General features: G+C 36.4%; 2 protein-coding genes and 1 long non-coding RNA gene across 6 annotated transcripts; 2 read left to right on the forward strand and 1 right to left on the reverse strand.

The window, feature by feature from the left end:
- The first annotated feature begins 1,243 nt into the window (after positions 1 to 1,243).
- LOC141591480 (serine/threonine-protein kinase PCRK1) lies at positions 1,244 to 6,739 on the forward strand. 2 transcript variants are annotated; one of them, XM_074411826.1, is made up of 4 exons: positions 1,244 to 2,107; positions 4,227 to 4,487; positions 5,049 to 5,171; positions 5,736 to 6,739. In XM_074411826.1, exons 1-4 carry the CDS (start codon positions 1,679 to 1,681, stop codon positions 6,306 to 6,308), a joined length of 1,386 nt encoding a protein of 461 aa, XP_074267927.1. In that variant the 5' UTR covers positions 1,244 to 1,678; the 3' UTR covers positions 6,309 to 6,739. The 2 variants fall into 2 exon arrangements, with proteins under 2 accessions (XP_074267927.1, XP_074267929.1); XM_074411828.1 differs by having other exon boundaries at positions 2,024 to 2,107; positions 4,220 to 4,487.
- A 3-nt stretch (positions 6,740 to 6,742) lies between these two features.
- On the reverse strand, positions 6,743 to 11,323 carry LOC141591481 (putative serine/threonine-protein kinase PBL10). Of its 2 annotated transcripts, XM_074411829.1 has the most exons (7): positions 11,089 to 11,323; positions 10,386 to 10,540; positions 9,148 to 9,467; positions 8,547 to 8,682; positions 8,320 to 8,456; positions 8,100 to 8,223; positions 6,743 to 7,440 (listed from the first exon to the last, which is right to left on the reverse strand). In XM_074411829.1, the coding sequence occupies exons 2-7, from the start codon at positions 10,435 to 10,437 to the stop codon at positions 7,001 to 7,003; spliced, it is 1,209 nt and encodes a 402-aa protein (XP_074267930.1). In that variant the 5' UTR covers positions 10,438 to 10,540; positions 11,089 to 11,323; the 3' UTR covers positions 6,743 to 7,000. The 2 variants fall into 2 exon arrangements, with proteins under 2 accessions (XP_074267930.1, XP_074267931.1); XM_074411830.1 differs by lacking the exons at positions 10,386 to 10,540; positions 11,089 to 11,323 and adding an exon at positions 9,868 to 9,931.
- A 1,280-nt stretch (positions 11,324 to 12,603) lies between these two features.
- On the forward strand, positions 12,604 to 16,609 carry LOC141590837 (uncharacterized). 2 transcript variants are annotated; one of them, XR_012520513.1, is made up of 5 exons: positions 12,604 to 13,172; positions 14,200 to 14,505; positions 15,049 to 15,106; positions 15,331 to 15,408; positions 16,121 to 16,609. It is a non-coding gene; the product is annotated as an uncharacterized LOC141590837 (long non-coding RNA). The 2 variants fall into 2 exon arrangements; XR_012520512.1 differs by lacking the exon at positions 12,604 to 13,172 and having other exon boundaries at positions 13,630 to 14,505.
- The last annotated feature ends 1,442 nt before the right edge of the window (positions 16,610 to 18,051 follow it).

Below are 18,051 nucleotides of genomic sequence, written 5' to 3' on the forward strand. Positions count from 1 at the left end.
AATAAGAATTTGAAATGAATGGTCAAATCGATCTTTGTGGCTGCGGTTGTAATGTGGTAGTGATTTGTCGTCCGAACCAAATACTTTGGTAGCAATTTTTAAAGAAAAATTTCTTTGGTAGCGATTGGTAAAAATTAGATTTAGCGTGGTAGAAATAGATTATCAAAAAACCCTAAAATAAATGAAAAAGGTTAGTTGGGGACAAATAACTAAAACTACCACCAGAGACCTACCACATAAGAAAGCAACGGTTTTAACTTTTAACGTTACAAAATTATACACACCGCCCTTCTTCTGACACCAGACACCCACCCTTCCTTTTCTCTCTCTGCATCACCCTCGTGATCTCTCCCTCTTTTTTTTCCATAATATTTTATCTAAAAAATATATAAAAAAATAATAAAAATAAAAAACGGAAAATTCACGTGGTACCCTTGAACTTTGCCATTTTGCACATGGTACCCAACTTTTTAAGTTTGTGTACATTATACCCTCCATGTTTGATTTTCATGCACAACATATCCTTTTTTGTCATTGTAAAAAAACTCAATTCGCATAACTCCTAGATCGAATTTAATCGCCAATTTTTTTCGTTAAATGATTATCTCGTCATAATCTACGATTTGAGAAAAAAAAATTGCTGACTGACATTTTATAGGGTTTTTTTTAACGAAAACCTCAAATCAAACATATCTTCGATCATAAATTTCTGAATGACCAATTTCATTTTATCAATTTATAGATCTCGAAGAGTTAATCAATTTGAAAAAAAAAATTAGTCAATTCCGATTTCTGGTCTATAATTTATGCTCAATTGAAAATTTTAAAAACGATAAAAAGGACATGTTGTGCTTGAAAATCAAATTTCAAGGATATCATGTGCACAAACTTAAAAAGTTGGGTACCACGTGAAAAATGGCAAAGTTCGAGGGTACCACGTGAATTTTCCGAATAAAAAAATATCATCTGACAACATCTATGACATTAAAACCTTAACGCTTTAACTACCTCTATTATTATAGTATATTGTTTTAATCATATAACCCAAACTTACATCAAGTTTTATATGTTCCAATTATTATTCCCCATTTGTTAGTTCATCCCCTCAACCACCCCACCCCCTCTCTTTTAAAACCGTCTCACATAAAACTAATAAAATATTCACTTATATTTCTGTTAGACCGCCTTATTACATTAAAGCCGGTTTTAAATGATTTTATTCCTGTAAGGTCGCCTTACATAAAGAGTTTGTTTAAAAAAGTTTTATGCCTATGAGTTTTTCGTCTATTCTCCCTCTCTATTAAAACCGTCTCACAAGAGACTCACTCTCACATGCTTATGTAAAGCTTTGTTTAAAGAGTTTTTTCATGCCTATGAGATTTTAGTCTTTTCATCCCCACATGCCTCAACCAACCCATCCCACCCTCTCTTAAAAACCGTCTCACAAAAAACTAACACCGCACATGTCTTAGAAAACCGCCTTATTTAAAAGCCATTTTAAAAACAGTTTTTAGTTTATTCTCCCCCTCTCTTAAAACCGTCTCACAAGACCGCCTTATATAAGAATCTGTTTAAAACAGTTTTCTTTAGTAGTAACATGCTTATGAACAGTCTTTGACACGAGATTAGTATAAAACCGTCTTACAGAAGACTAACTAACTGATTTACAACCTCGGCAATGAAGTGCTTCCATTTTACAAACGGAGAAAAAAGATCAGACGACAGCGAAGAAAGCAACTCTTCCTCAGCAGGAAGAGTATCATGGGCAAGGTCATTAAGCATAGCCAGTACAGCAAGTGAGGTCACACGGAGACGGTCCGAGTCAAGGGGTGACTCGTCCGATTCAGGGTGTAATCCCGACTCAGCCGGGTTTTTTAACATGTTGGCGAAACAACAGGGGGAATGTGGGAAAGATGATGTAAGAGCATTTACGTTTGGAGAACTGAAATCGGTTACGAAAGGATTTAGTAGAGGATTGTTGATTGGTGAAGGTGGATTTGGGTGTGTTTATCGAGGTGTTGTTCATGATTTTAAGGTTTCTGATAATGGTGATAATAATGAAGTTATTGATGTTGCTGTTAAACAACTTAATCGTCATGGTTTCCAGGCATGTTATTTTTTTCCATTGATTTTGATTTGTTTGATTAATTTTGTGTTTTTGTTTTGGTGATTTTGATTGTTGTTATTATTCGGGCAATTTTAATTTCGATTGCATGAGATTCAGTCGTTATCAACTAGCTTAAATGATAAAGTTTGTGTCTTGTTAGGATGATTTAGATTGGTGTTACGATATGGGCACTTTTAATATCGACTGCATGAGATGCAGTTGTTATCAAATTAAAAAATGATAAAGTTTGTGTCTTGTTGGGATGATTTAGATTGGTGTTATGATATAGGCACTTTTAATATCGACTGCATGAGATTCAGTCTTTATCAGCTAGCTTAAATGATAAAGTTTGTGTCTTGTTGTGATGATTTTGATTGGTGTTACGATATGGGCACTTTTAATATCGACTGCATGAGATGCGATTGTTATTAAATTAAACAAATGATAAAGTTTGTGTCTTGTTGGGATGATTTAGATTGGTGTTATGATATGGGCACTTTTAATATCGATTGCATGAGATTCAATCGATATTAAACTAAAATGATAAAGTTTGTGTCATCTTTGTGATGAACTGATGATTTTGATTGGTGTTACGATATGGGCACTTTTAATTTTGACTGCATGAGATGCGATTGTTAGCACTAACTTAAATGATAAAGTTTGTGTTTTGTTGGGATGATTTAGATTGGTGTTATGATATGGGCACTTTTTATATCGACTGCATGAGATTCAATCGATATTAGCTAAAACTTAAATGATAAAGTTTGTGTCTTCTTGTGATGAATTGATGATTTTGATTGGTGTTACGATATGGGCACTTTTAATTTCGACTGCATGAGTGCATCTCATTATCGGTTAGCTTAGTTGTTAAGTTCTGGATCATACCTTTAGCTAAATGATTTTGAAACTAGTAGGTGAGGCTTAATTGGGAAATTGAACCTTGAGAATATTGTCAACAATTAATTTTGTGTGTTCAGTTTCAAATGTCGCGATAGTGCAATGTCACCTAACTTAGTTGTTCATGTTTTGGATCATACGCGGTCCTGTACGCGGATGCAAATGATTAGGTGACGGTTAATTAGGAACTTGAAGCTTGAAAATAGTTTCAATGTACCTAATTTTGAGTACTTGTGCTTTAATTGTTAAAGTTTGGGAACTTTCGATTTCAAATGCGCGCAATTGTCGATTTAATTAACTTAGTTGTTAAAGTTCTGGATCATACGCGATTTTAAATTATTTTGGAACTTGTAGTGAGTGTTTTGAGGGCATCATTATGATGTCTAACCTTGGAATACACTTCAAGGAAGAAGAAATGATTGTTATTGTGGTAACTGCAATATTTAATTTGTGGGGAAGGGTGAGAAGAATTATGGTTATTTATTTTGTTAATAATTGATGAGGTAATTTGCTTGAATTTGACTCAAACATTAGTTTGTTTTGATTAATTTGGTCAATTGGAAAATTGGGTTTGATTGTTTATTTTTCCAAAAAAGTAGATGGAGATTGTTGGCTCACTTGTAGTTAAGAGTTAAAACTGTTTAATTGGTTTGAATTGTTAATTAATTTGAATTTTTCAATATAGTTGTGCACTGTTGAATGTTGATTCCATGATTTGTAAGCTTAAATTATAAAAAGAAAAAGGATTACGCATTTGAGGTAGTACCCCAGACCTTGTAGTTTTTGAGCATATGCACATTTTTTCTGAGCATATTACCATTTATAAATATAGTTTTTGAGCAATATTATAGGAGTATTTTTTTAGTGTAATGTTTTAGTAAATGTGGCTCAAAAACTAGATACTAGAGCAGAACTCAAAATTTTAAAATAAAACTCAGAAAATAAACAATAAGAGGTACTACCTCAGATGTATAGTCTATGAACTGAATTATAAATGGGGTCTTATAGTTGATATTTCTAAAATTGTCGGATTCTGGAAATGAACTTAGACCTTAAATGTATGATTGCGCGTTGTTACGTTATTATCTGTGTTAAGTTGACGGCTTGGTCAGGAAGATCGGTTTTATGGCTTGAGGTTTACTTTTGGTTGAGAGCTTGTGGTGACTGGTTTCTAAATTCTAATGCAATGAATCCTTATCCGATTTTCCATTCTAGTGATCAGGGTCATAAAGAGTGGATTAATGAAGTAAATTGGCTCGGTGTAATCAAGCATCCGAATCTGGTTAAATTAGTCGGATACTGTGCAGACGATGATGAACGAGGAATGCAAAGGCTTTTAGTTTATGAACTGATGAAAAACAAGAGCCTAGAAGACCACCTGTTTGGTCGAGTTTCATCACCATTGCCATGGATGACGAGACTCAAAATTGCGCAGGATGCAGCTCGTGGTTTGGCTTACTTACACGAAGAAATGGATTTTCAGGTAGTTATCTAGATTTGTAGAACCGATATCTACATCAGACAACCCCCATCCCCGCAATTTATGTATGCTTGTTAAAGCGGTATTAATAATTTGTGTTTGCAAATCCGTCTCATATGAAAATTTGTTTTCGTGAATGCGACCTGGCTTAGCATTTCCGATTTCTGGTGTGAAAGTTAGATGCTAGATTTCTTCATTTTCCTACCATTCTTTTCAAGGTACAGTTGTAACTTGTAGGTCAATACTGAAAACTGTATAATTGAATGTTGGTAAGCATTCAGAACATGTGCTTTTCTGGACTTATTATAGCAACACCTTTGCTCCATACCTGTGTGCTTGACTTTTTAATATTTATTTTTTAATTTATTTTATGGTAGCATGGTTGGCACTTGGCAACTAATCGGTGTTGACTTTTTTCTCCGAGTAATTATTGTTTAAGACAGTCTGACCATAAAACACTCGCTTATTGATAGTAATAAATGAGTGCTTAACGAATAAAAAGACCGTCTTCAAGTATGACGGTAATTTCTGTTGACTTTTTTTTGTTATTATATGTTAATGCAGCTAATATTTAGAGATTTTAAAGCATCAAATGTACTTCTGGATGAAGACTTCAATGCCAAGCTTTCAGACTTTGGATTGGCTAGGCTGGGGCCAGCAGAAGGATACAGTCATGTTTCAACATCAGTAAGTCCCTTTTTTTACCGCCGTAAAATGTACATTTACTTGTTCCGTCAAATTATTTGGTGAGACCTACAGTATAATCCGTAAACATCGGCCATCGGGGCAGTAAGACCTGGCAAAATAGGTCAGCGGGTCGGGTTCGGGTCGGGCTAATCTGGGTCGAGTCAGTTTGGGTCTCTCATTGATTGCGGGTTAATTCGGGTTTGTTTCGGGTTTGTTGGTCGGGTCTGTTTCGGGTCAAGCGGGTCGGGTTGTTTCGGGTCGGGTCATTTTCGGGTCAATGAATAATAAAGAAATAGTCTTTTCGGTTCAATTAGAGAGATATTTTGTCGGTCATTTTCCGGTTTGGTGGTTTCGGATCAGGTCATTTTCGGATCGGGATAGTTATAGGTCAAGAAAGCTCAGGTCATGTTCGGGTCGGGCCGGGTCAATTCGGGTTTTTGGGTCACATTCGGGTGAGGTGGTTCGAGTCACTTCGGGTCTCGGGTCAATCTTTTCGAATCGAGTCAATCGGATCGGATTGCTTTTGCCAGGTCTACATCAGGCTAATGATGATGTTTGTTGTAGGTTGTGGGAACAGTAGGATACGCGGCTCCCGAATACGTCCTAACAGGCAAACTAACAATCAAGAGTGATGTATGGAGTTTTGGAGTGGTGTTATATGAGCTGATAACAGGAAGACGGTCTGTTGAACGAAACCTACCACGGAGCGAACAAAAGCTTTTAGAATGGGTGAGACCCTTTGTATCAGATTCAAAGAAGTTCCACTTGATTGTTGATCCTCAGCTAGCTGGACTGTACTGTAAGAAATCGGCCCAGAGACTCGCGTCATTAGCAAACAAGTGTTTGGCAAAGCAACCCAAATCTCGGCCCAAGATGAGTGAGGTGGTTGAGATACTGGGTGATATCATTGATGGGATATCATTACAGGATGAAGTACCGCCAGTACCCGTCAAAGAAGCTGAAGACGAGAGTGAAGACGTTGACGAAGAAACAGAAACAGAAACAGAAGTTAGAAAACCAGGGAATAACTACTTGAGAAGGGTATTGGAGATCAAAGAAAAGGTCAATTTACGAAACAGATCTATAGGAAAATTAGACTGGAAAAACTGGACACCCGGGTTGGTTAAATCTTCATGAAATGGACCGGTGGATCTTGGACCGAAAATCGAAGTCAGTTGGAGCTGTTGTGGTCGGGAATTGATCCTTCCAACGGAATGTTAAAAAATTTCCACTGTTCAGACATTGAGCTATAAGGCGCCGCAGCATGTTACTTATTTTGCAGGAGTCCCACCTCTGGTTCGACGGGCAAGATTCTAGGCTCGTAGGGTTACATGAGCGACGTTTTTTTACTTATCGGAGTCCTTAGTCCGATCCCCTTTCTCACTTTGGAGATCGAGTCAGTTTGTCGAGGGAAATATGTATATGTTAATTATGAGGCGTAATTGTAAGCTTAAAGCCGCCACGCTGTGGCAGTGCTTCGCATTTTTGTTCAAAAAAGTTGTTCCTGAAATTTTGTTGATCCAAAATTGACAATCCAGATAATTACGGAGTGCGCGACGATTGATTACAAATTTGCAGCCCACAATCAAAACGGCCTCAATATGCAAAGGCATGGATGCACCTCATTACATAACACTCCGGGGTTACAAAGTTACAACGATCGTTATCTCTATAATCGGCCCTCTGCCTGGAGACTAACCCCAGTCAAATTACAATAATTGTACAGTCGTGTATATTAACGACCAAAAGACGAGGAACATTTTCGGTCTGAGCAGATCGCTTCTAGAAAACACAGTACATCAGTAACATATTAATGTTTTTCCCTAAATTTAGGGGTGGATTGGGGATTTCAGTGGTCTGGGATACGATACGGCAGATTTTGACAAGTTACTATTAATGCTGTCGTCTGCATTTCGCCTCCTATACCGGCCCCCAGTGCTCGAACTGCTACGCGTGTGTGCTGTATCATCTTGAAGCTGCTCGAGTTCTTTCACTATTTCTTTCATTGTAGGCCTAAACTTAGGTTCAGCTGATAGGCATCTAAATGCAAGGGCCGAAACTCTGATAGCTGTATCTAAACTATACTGGCCCTCTAGACGATTATCTAGGATACGGAAGATCTTCCTCTTGTTTGTGAGGTATGGTCGGGCCCACTCTACCAGGTTGTGTTCTCCCGATGGACGGTTCTGGTCTACTGCTCGTCGGCCTGATAGCATCTCAAGAAGAACCACTCCGTAGCTGTAAACATCGCTTCTTGCAGTTAAGTGACCTACATCAGTAAATAAGGCCAAATTTTCAGAACAAGCCGTAAGGCTTTTAAGTGCATGATACAAATTCTCATTGAAGACGGGCACTTTCCGTCATAAGCTGAAGACGGATACTGCCCCTCTCATGACACTTGCCTTATTGTGAGAGGGACAATATCCGTCTTCAGCTTGTGCTGGATAGTGTCCGTCACAAGCAAGACGCGAATATTCATACTCTTGATTGCATGAAGAAACTTCCTATTAAGTTTTGAACAAAAATTACGGAACATAGTAACTTAACAGAAATGCAAGTTAACGAAAGATGTAATGTAACAACTCACAAGACTCACAAAATGCTAAAAACTGTCCTCAATTTGCTTGAGCCCACTAGATAAGCGCTTAAAGACGAGCCTCTAAATATTAAATCGGGTACAAAATACAATAAGCCGACATTTGAGTATGGAGCAACCGTAAAATATAAATAAGAGCAAGGATGGGCACCATCTAAAGTCAAGTTTATTGATTTAAGAAAGGATTTGTGTAACATGGTGGCACGATTTTCAATCTCGTTATGGGATAAATGCAAAAAATCCAAGGGAAAGAATCTCGCATATGCTGTGTAGAAGACACAGGGACAAAAAGAAATGAATGCTAAGAGAAGAGTCATGTGCATCCAAGGTACCTGTAGCTAGATATTCCGGTGCTGCATATCCGTAGGTACCCATGACTCTAGTTGATACGTGACTTTTATCGCCAGTTGGTCCATCCTTCGCCAGCCCAAAGTCCGAAAGTTTGGCGTTATAGTTCTGCGATTAGACGAGAGGAGGGGTTTTCAACAACCATAAAAATAAAGCAAGTCACAACTCACAGTGTGTCCTGTATTAGTCATCGAGGTTAATTACCGAGTCAAGGAGAACGTTAGAGGCCTTGAAATCCCGGTAAATGACTTTCGTGTCGTGAAGGAAGGCAAGCCCCTTTGCAGCTCCGAAAGAGACCTTCATGCGAAGTTGCCATGAAAGAGGCTGAAAGTATGAACCTCCTACGGAATCACAATCATCATGTTACATTGGTTTTGACTTAATAAGAACCATAAATCCACTATGATCTCAAGATGAAATAGTGAATTTACTTCGGAATAGATGGTTTTCCAAGCTTCCCCTAGGCATGAATTCATACACCAAAAGACGGTGCTCATCCTCCAAGCAATAACCGACCAATCTCACTAGATTAGGATGATACAGCTGACCAAGATAATTCACCTCCGCCTGACAAATGTAAAATGGAGAGTTAAATGAGTAAATTTATGCTACTTATACCAAAGCCCTTCAAATTTGAGCATAAAATACGAGCAAAATGGAAACTCAAAGAACAAAATTACACTTCTTGAGGCTTGCTTGGACTATGAGTATTTGTTACGGGGATAATGGTGGGAAAAACAACGGAAATACTCCGTAAGAGGTAAGTACTCGTCGTGGATAGAGGAAGGCGATAATGAGAGGGTGATAACTACCTCCCCCTTACAGTAATGCGTTACCCTCATACGGGATGAATTGCTTAACTTCATCCTCCATTCCTCCCTTCACCACGTCCACCATCATTTTCTCCTTTGTTTTGACCTGCACTACTCTCGTTATAATTACCTCACATCCAAGCGACCCTTTTGCAACAAAGGCTTTTAATTTTAGCGAGTCCATAGAACAGAATATACAAAAGGGGGAACGGAAACTCACCAGCCATTCCCTGTGACCCTGAAAACTCTCTGTATTAAGCCGCTTAACAGCAATCACCACACCAGTTCCAGGCTTAGAGGCTACAAGTGAGTGCTCATCAATCCATCCCTTAAACACCGACCCAAAACCGCCCTCACCAAGCACACTATCAGGCCGAAAGTTCCTAGTAGCAGCTCTGACTTCGGAGAAACTGAAACTCTTCAAATTAGGAGACTGTAGAATCTCACCCTCACTTCTCGGTGTTGGGGGTACCGATGAGACCTTACTACTCTTGCCACTCGGATCATTTCCATCCGAGCTAACATATTTCGAGTCTACACCTACACAAGACAGCACATTTTGGAAACACCACTTAGTTCCTGACATCAATATTGGATCAAATCAAACAATGCAGTCATCAAAGGTATTTTAATTGAAGGTAAATAAATGATTACGACAGAGGGAGTACTTGAATGAGCTTCAAATTTCGACATTTGGTAAAAAGTTAAAAGCTTGTTGTATTCATTCAGCATTGTTTGATCTGATCCGATACTGAACAAAATGAATGAATACAACAAGCTTTAAACTTTTTACCAAATGTTGAAATTGGAAGCTCATTCAAGTACTCCCTCCGCCGTAATCATTTATTTACCTTTGATTAAAATACATTTGACAAAGAACATAAAAAGTAAACAAATGATTGGGACGGTGGGAGTACTCGGGTAAAAGTCAAGTATTAACCTCCACAATAACTTCTGAAGCACACACCTGATAGGCTGACACCACACATCTAGTGGAATTTGGAAAGTTAAAATCTTAACTACTTTAACCTAACAAACATAAACTTTCCATAAAAATAGCTAACATTTGCCAACTTTTTACCAAATACAGCAACAGCAGTAAAATCTTAGCAGGTTAAGGTAACAGTAACAACTAATCAACTGTAGAATCTACCAAAAATCATCATTTTTGTCAGCAAAATCAAGTACATCAACTTAATCACCCCAAGAAAGGAATTATACAACCACAGTATATACTCACTCATTACGTCTCAATCATTTGTTTACCTTTGATTAAAATACTTCTGGCAAAGAACATAAAAGGTAAACAAATGATTGGGACGGACATTAATACCTTAAAAAACACCATTTTTGTTAAAAAAGATCAATACATCAACAAAATCAACATAAAAGATTATAAAACCTCAATATTTATACAATTAATACACATAAAAACAGAGAAATTAGGGTTTTAATTACCAGTATGAGAAGGACTTTCAGCCTTGATTCGAGCACTTAGACAAATACCCATCAAATCCCAGAATTTATTGATTCCAATTTAATCAAAAAACACTTCTTTTTGCATAAAAGAACTCAACTTTGAGCTGAACAACACAAGCTGGATCCTTTAATCACTGAAAAACAACCAAACAAATAATAACATCTATATAAAATAATCATAACCAGTTATTCTCGTGTAAGACGGTTTTATACAACCATTGTGTTAAACCGAACCATTTATGCCATCATGACAAACCATTTTACACAAACGTTCATAAAATGGGTCCATTTATGCCAACATCATAACCCATTAAAGTAAAAAAAAATTACAGACTACTTGTTCAACTGTTTAAGGCTGTCTTAGACGAGAATTTGTAATAAATTTCTAGACTTTATACATACGTACACATATTATAACCATAATACTTGTCCCCGTACCAATCATTTGTTTACTTTTTTATTACCATAAAAGATCATCATTTGTTTACTTTTTTATTACCACAAAAGATAAATAAATGATCAGAACGTACACAAATTCTTGAGTGAGACGGTTTTACACAAGAATTTGCAATTAGAACAACATAAAGGTAGGATTTTGAACACAACCCAGTACATAACTTGTCATATTAATTACAAATAAACACTTAAAAATGATTATTAATGAGAAAGATTAAAGAAATACCCTCAAAAACCATGAAGAACAAGTGAAGAAATTAGAAGAGTTTAGAGTGAAGAAGATTTTAGTTAGTTAGTGTGTAAATTAAGTGATTAATTAAGAAGTAGTACAGCATAAAAAGAGCTGTCTTTGGAGAAAGAGGAGAGGAGAAGAGGAAGGAAGTTGAGAAGCAAAAGGTAATAAATGGCAGGGTTGGGGTTTGGTGAAATTGGGGTCCACTTTGTGTATTTCTTCTATTCTCGCCCTTTCTCTTCGTGTCACTTGATTGTTTCTTCATGGGGTACACCCTACATCTATAGGGCTATAGCCTATAGGGATTGAGGATGAAGAGGGTTGTAAATAGGGTTGAACAAGTTTAGGCCTGGATCGGAAGAATGAATTGGATCATATCGAGAAATACGGGTTTGGTTTGGTGCAAGACCGAATTTTTTCGGTGTTCGGTCCTGTTTATTTCGATTTTGGACCGATACTCAGCCCTAGTTGTAAATGATTACCGCCAATTTGTGGAATTTTAGTCATAGCTTTGTTTAGAGATTGACTCGAGCTTGAGTTTCCGTCAAAGCTTACCAAATCAGAACCAACTTGAGCTCAACTAAGTTTGAATCGAAAGGTTGCTTAGTTTTGTCATTTGTTTTTCTTTACTACTTAGTATTATACGGTGTGTGCTTTTAAATGTATTTATATTTAGTTTGACTCAAAATATGAGAAAATGAAAAGGGATATAATGATGAACTGAGCTTGAATCGGAGTCCACCTTTTTCCAATCCCATCTTGACTCCCGAGCTTTTTTCTAGCCGAGCTCATGCTTTAGTTTTTAGGCTTGACGAGATCGAGCACATCAAAGCTCGAGCTCATATCGACTTGATTACATCCCAAGTAGTTAAGGAAGTGAGCCACCCCATAATCAAGCGTGCGAACCAATATAAGTGTAGTGTAGGATTGAAAATAACTTAAGTTTTCAAGGAAGTAATAAAGTGACACGCGCATTTTAAGGGTGGCGTTATGTGTATCTGGTAAGGCTGTAAGTATCAAATCAAGGTGAGGTAATTAAAGATAATCCATTTTCTTAATAGTAAAAATGCAAATCATTTATTTTTATGTGTATCGTGGTAAAAATCTTTTGTTTTTTTCAATTTATTTGATTTTATTACTTTTTTGTTTTCCTGAAATTTTCGCTTTCAAACTTCAAAACTTAGCTCCATTAAGAGTAATTTTTTTTTTTACTTTTATCAAATTCATTTTTGGTGTCTATGTGAGTTATGGTATGAATTTATTCGTCGTAATTATTACTCTATTTGATTGATTATACGCTAAATTAAAGTAAAATCATTATTAATTCCTAGACTAGACTTTTCAATACTATATAGGAGTATGATATATTTGGATTTTTGTTCTCACATTTCTGGCCCTAAGCCAGTTTGAGTCTTTTAGATAAGATTGTACGACGTGAACTATACTCTTTGTGATGATTATATATTCGTCATAGAATAAAATAAGTTAAATAACACCTTATCTAAGACCCTTCTAAATGTCCAAACTTTGGAAATTCTCTCTATGAGGAACAGTAGAGCAGTAACCTTCGTGCTCCACATGTGCTCCACAGTATTTCAACAGTACTCTTCTGCATCTTCTACTGCCGTTGCTGCTCCTTTCTTCATTTCTTCATCATTCTGATGCTCCTCCTTCTCTCTTCGTTTCTTCATCGCTCATTTTTTATATTTATCTCATCCTAATTCTCTAAATTGCTTGATATCAATTAGATATTCAATCTCAATTATCAATTATTATAACTTTTTTCCCTCATCAAACAACAAAACCCCATTTACCAACACCAATAACCATATCCTTGAGACAGCAAAATGGGGAAGATGGTCCTATTGTTGGGTGATGAAGATGGTCATATTCTCAACTTATTGATTCTCTAAATTGCTCGATGTCGATTAGTTCAATCTGAATCGATGGTCGTATTTTTGATGATGAAGATTGCTCGCCTTTGTTACGATTAGGGCTACAGCTATTGATGATTCCCCATAGCAGGCTGTGGATCTGGAATTTTTTCTTGCATCTGGTTATAACTCGCTCAAGCCCAGGTATTGATTTCATTTGCTGATTTTCTCCTTTTTTATTTACTAATTTTTTGTGTTTTGATTTTCGTCTTTACCCATTAATAAAACCTTAAGAAACTTGCTTGTGAAATCATATGCTTTCGAATTCCGAGATTTGGAAAGTACTGTATTAATAGGTTTGATCTTGGCTGTAAGCTCAAACAATTTTTTGGTGGCATCTGTTTCAAATCACTGACTTGGCTTTTCATTCTGAATTTTTGCAGCAAGTAATAATTGTAATTTCTGATTTGGATAATTTCCTACTCGAGTTTTGGTGATTTCTGGAATTACTTTTCGTGATTAACTTCATCTTTTGAGATTTAGGGTTTAAATTCCGTATTTTCAACTTAGATTTTCTAAAATCTGCGCTGTATAGTGAACTTAACAATTTATAATTTCTGATTTGAATCGTTACTTTCTTGAGATTTGGCAATTCTTTGGATTACTTTACATTATAAATTTTGTAAATTTTTCTATTTAAGAAAGACAAGGCAAGCTGAATTTTGAGTTTCGATGTTAAAAGGGTCGATTAGGTATTCCTCTATCCAACAACAATATATACATCTCTGTTCTACTGTCGAATTTTGAGTTTCTATATTCAGTGTTTCTCTTCCCAGCATTCCCGATTTGAAAATGATTCCTTGCGATCGATTTTTCCAGCTGAATTTATTCATATCAATTCTATTGTAAGTTTTATGGTACGCAATTAAACATCGGAAACTATCTATATGATTAACTCAAGATTGGTTTTGAATTCGTCATTAGGTTTGTTAAAGATAGTAAATGGTGGATTAGGGATTTTCCCTATCAATGGGTCTTCTTTTAGTGGATCATAGGTTGGTTTGAATATGGGTGTTCATTAATTCATTCACAAACCCAGTACTCATATTGTATCTGTTGTTGCTTGTATGGTAAGTTGGGTGTTTTTGGTTTTTATTTTTAATGTGCTCACTAATTTTGGTTTACACTGGAATCGCTATTGATTGCAATCTATTGGGGGTCATGGTTGCAGGTGGTTGAAAGTGGTGAGTGACAGTGGAAAGTTGGTGATTGCGGGACAGTTTCATTCCCCGTTTACACTTTCATTTCTTTTGTTTACTAATCATTTTTTTTTTTCAGAATCTCCCCTTTATTTATTTGTTGGTACATCTTATTTGACTTTGTTTTTTGTTGGTTACGATGACGACCGAGATGAAGGCGGGAGGCATTGGTGTCGGTGATGATGATGATGATGCTCTCCCTTGCTAGCAGATAATATGTATGTGCTTTCATCATATGAGCATGTAGCTCTGACTGTGGTCCTCTACTCATCATGAAGGTATGATCCGAGTTTGTATTTCGCTACCATCACATTTTTGGAGAAAGGCAATAAGGTTTAAGGCTGACTTTTAGGGAATCTCTCTCTGGTTTAATTATTGGAAGTCAGATCGATTTCTCGATATACGAAATATTTCGAGGGTAGTTATTAATATTTTTAACAAAATTCACTTGCCTGAAACTCAGAGTTCGATTTTCCCTTGCCTATTCGTTCGTAAAGTGGTGAACGCTTGAGCTCCCCAGTTGATTTTATTTTGTTCGCAACGTGGCAGGCGCTAGAGCTCTCCTGTTGAATTTATAAGACAAATTCGGTTTCTTAATATTATACTTATTCTAGCGACTGCTCTTCAGTACCTTGCGATCGGGCCGAGGTTTAACCAAATCCGGGGTTCCTTGCTGTAGTTAGGCAAACAGCAGGGAAACAGCCAATGTTTCTTGTCGTATTCACGGCCATATGTTCTCTGCCTGGTTAACAACCCGGCTAATAACAAATCCAAACATTAAGAAACCGAGTTTGTCTTCTATGTGGTCTTTTTTAATGCAGTTGCAGTTGTTGGGGACGAAGAATTTCATCCTCAAATTCGGCCTCCAGTGTCGGTTAGGTATTCATCTATTTCGTTTTCCTATGTGTGTCCTCTTAGTTTATTAGTTTGATTATCTTGTACATCACATTATGGTATTAGTTTGTTACTGTATTTACCATGGTGAATGATTGTGTAAAAGGGTGAACAGCGTAGTTGGTGTACAACTTTTACAAAGAATTGTAAGCCACTTTTGTTTTAGGCCAACGCTGATCATCCGACAAATCATGATCCCTTCATTTCAGGGGATTTCAAGTGATGTATAAGGAAGATCCGCATGTTACAAACAAGAATAAAATGGTGGTTGATCCTGCGGAATCGGGGTAATTTCTAAATTTTACATATTTTATTTGATGGTCACTTATAGGTGTTATTCTTCCTCTCCATTTAAGAACATGTTGAGCTCTGAGTCCAAAATATGTGGGCTGTGAGCAATCCTTGAAGCTATATTTCAAAAGCTTTATGAACCACTTTACATTCTGAATTTTTGAAGGGGTCGGGAGAGATGGAGAAAGAGAGATAAGGGAATGGATGTAGGGGAGGAAAGGAGGTGTAGAGAGTTCCTGTTTGGTTTTAGTCATATTAAGATTGAGAGATGGAGAGGGAGTAAGAGAGGCAGGATGGATGGGAAGGAGGAGGTACAGAGAGTTTGTGCTTGGTCATGGTCAGATTGAGAGGGGGAGGTTTGGAGAGGGAAAGGGAGAGAAAGCGTCCGTGTTTGGCTTTGTTTAGGTTACCGTCTTATTTAGTTTTGAAAGTTAATATTTATTTATGTAATTAATTTATTTATGTGTTGCAATATTAGTTCCTGACAGTTCTACATAAATAAATTAATTTTTAATGTGTCTCGATATGGATTCTCGCATTAATCTATAGTAGTACTTATTATAGCATTTCAGTTACTCTTGTATGAGACTCAGTCTAATGCTAATATCGACCGAGAGACATACCCCACTGATATCGTCACTTATGTTATGTCCTGACCGATGTTATTTACTATACTAATTTGACATAGTAGAACTCACTTTTCCACAGGTGCGTGTTGCTGCCAAAGTCAACACAGTTATGATCGCTGTGTCCACATCGTTGGGAGCAGCAACAAGAAATTTGATTATGGTGGTATTATTACCCATGATTCCATTCAGCTTGAACAAATACCCCACCCTGAGTGTTACCCACATGCCTTTCTCAACATTGAGCTTGAGAAATTTAACCAAATCATTATTGCCTATGAAATTGAACTGCATATACAGCAGGAAATTTCTTCCATTAGCTTCAGTTTTATAAAATGAATGCCATTAGATTTACACCAATTCATGTATGAGACTATCTTACAACACGCTTCTTGTGAGACCTTTCATATAAAAGGAATACATTAGAGGTTCGAGAACCAAATTAGTAGGTGTTCTTATCTTGCCTTTAACAGGCTCATGGACATTTCGAAAGGATTAAGTTTGGATCACATTCAGCCCTCCCTATTTGCATAGTATGTCTCCCCACTTCCATATTTTAAAAATCTCAACAATAGCCATTCTATTAGTCTCCGGTACATTTTAATGCATCTGAATAATTTTATTGCATCTGAATCTATTCTTTTTTATTGCAAAGGAAAATGAATTGGGTGAAAAATCGATTCTCTCCAAGCTTCGTTTAGTAAAAGAGACGGTTTCAACCCAATCTAAAGTTATAAATTAGAGAAAACTAGCCTGGCATAAAAAAGTAGCCTTGATCTTGGAAGGTGAATGGGAATTCAGGGAAGTCGAGATGAGTGTGGGAGCAGAAAAGACTGAAAAGGTGAAAATGTATGGGTCGCCGGCTCACAGCCAATAAGAGGTCTATATCCGTCAATGCACATCTCACTGTAGAGTCCTCTTAAATGGCTTAATTATCTTCCGATTATCCGCAAGCTTGATAGTTTAAAACGAGACGGAGATGGGCCTTGTGACTCTGAGTTATCAAATTTTACCATAGAGTTTGTACCTAAACAATTGTTACCTAAACAAATATTATTAAAAAAAAAAATTGAGTTATATGCAAGCTTAATATTTTCAAGATAGACGGAAATTGTCATTGGAACTCCGCGCGCAACGCGCGCGGAGGAACAACTAGTTTGTATAAATGGGACAAACTTTTTAATATTCTATGCATATTGTTTTTGGCTTGTAATACTTAAGCGATTTTAAAGATAAAATGAAAATACCTGTCTTAAATAAATAATACTTGTATCTCAAAAGAAAAGGAAAAGAGTACACGCCTAAGTTACATCATAAAATATTGGTTTGATTCATCTTCTTGTCCCATTGCATTCCATAGTCAAGGTTTTGTTACGTTCAAGTGATGGTATGTACTGTCAAGTACTACTGAGCTATATGTAGTATTTAGTATATACTTGTATATCTTCCATTTATTTGAATTTTTTATTACATTTTCTAAAATCTTCCTCTTATATTTGAAAATTAATAATTAATAATTTGATTAATAATTTGAAAGAATGATTGTTTGAATTGAAATCAAGTTAAAATGGGTCAACAATCTACGTTATTAGATTGTACGTACAAACACAAAGTACATTGTATTGCCTTTTCTTAATGCCGGGAAAAATTGCAAGATACTAACGATGTATATGCATGTATTCTGTTTATTAACCATACTGATTTTCTAAAATTTACCACCATGAAAGAAGATCATCTCCGCCGAAATCTCAAAGGTGATGATTGAGGGCTTGAGGCTCAAGTAATGATCTTATACCTTAACATCTCCAACTCATTGCAATTGATACAATATCCTAACTTTTATATTTGTTTTTTTACGGGTAAAAAAAATAAACGTTCTCACTTAGTGATTGACTGATTGTAGATGATATCGTAAGTATTAGGCATTTTTCCATTACCTGTTTTTTCATTTTATTTACAGGTTTTTAAAATAAGATAGCTCGTAGTTTATCGAAAAGAGAAATATGAAAACTG

This window comes from Silene latifolia, chromosome 7 (assembly GCF_048544455.1).
Source record: "Silene latifolia isolate original U9 population chromosome 7, ASM4854445v1, whole genome shotgun sequence".
Lineage (NCBI taxonomy): Eukaryota > Viridiplantae > Streptophyta > Magnoliopsida > Caryophyllales > Caryophyllaceae > Silene > Silene latifolia.

Excerpts from the sequence above, each read along its gene's own strand:
- LOC141591480 (XM_074411826.1), top strand. The coding sequence starts at position 1,679 with ATGAAGTGCTTCCATTTTACAAACGGAGAAAAAAGATCAGACGACAGC. Across the intron at positions 2,108-4,226 it reads TTAATCGTCATGGTTTCCAG|GGTCATAAAGAGTGGATTAA; the intron begins GCATGTTATTTT and ends TCTAGTGATCAG. Across the intron at positions 4,488-5,048 it reads ACGAAGAAATGGATTTTCAG|CTAATATTTAGAGATTTTAA; the intron begins GTAGTTATCTAG and ends ATGTTAATGCAG.
- LOC141591481 (XM_074411829.1), bottom strand. The coding sequence starts at position 10,437 with ATGGGTATTTGTCTAAGTGCTCGAATCAAGGCTGAAAGTCCTTCTCAT. Across the intron at positions 8,457-8,546 it reads GGAAAACCATCTATTCCGAA|GAGGTTCATACTTTCAGCCT; the intron begins GTAAATTCACTA and ends GTGATTCCGTAG. Across the intron at positions 8,224-8,319 it reads CTAACGTTCTCCTTGACTCG|AACTATAACGCCAAACTTTC; the intron begins GTAATTAACCTC and ends GTCTAATCGCAG.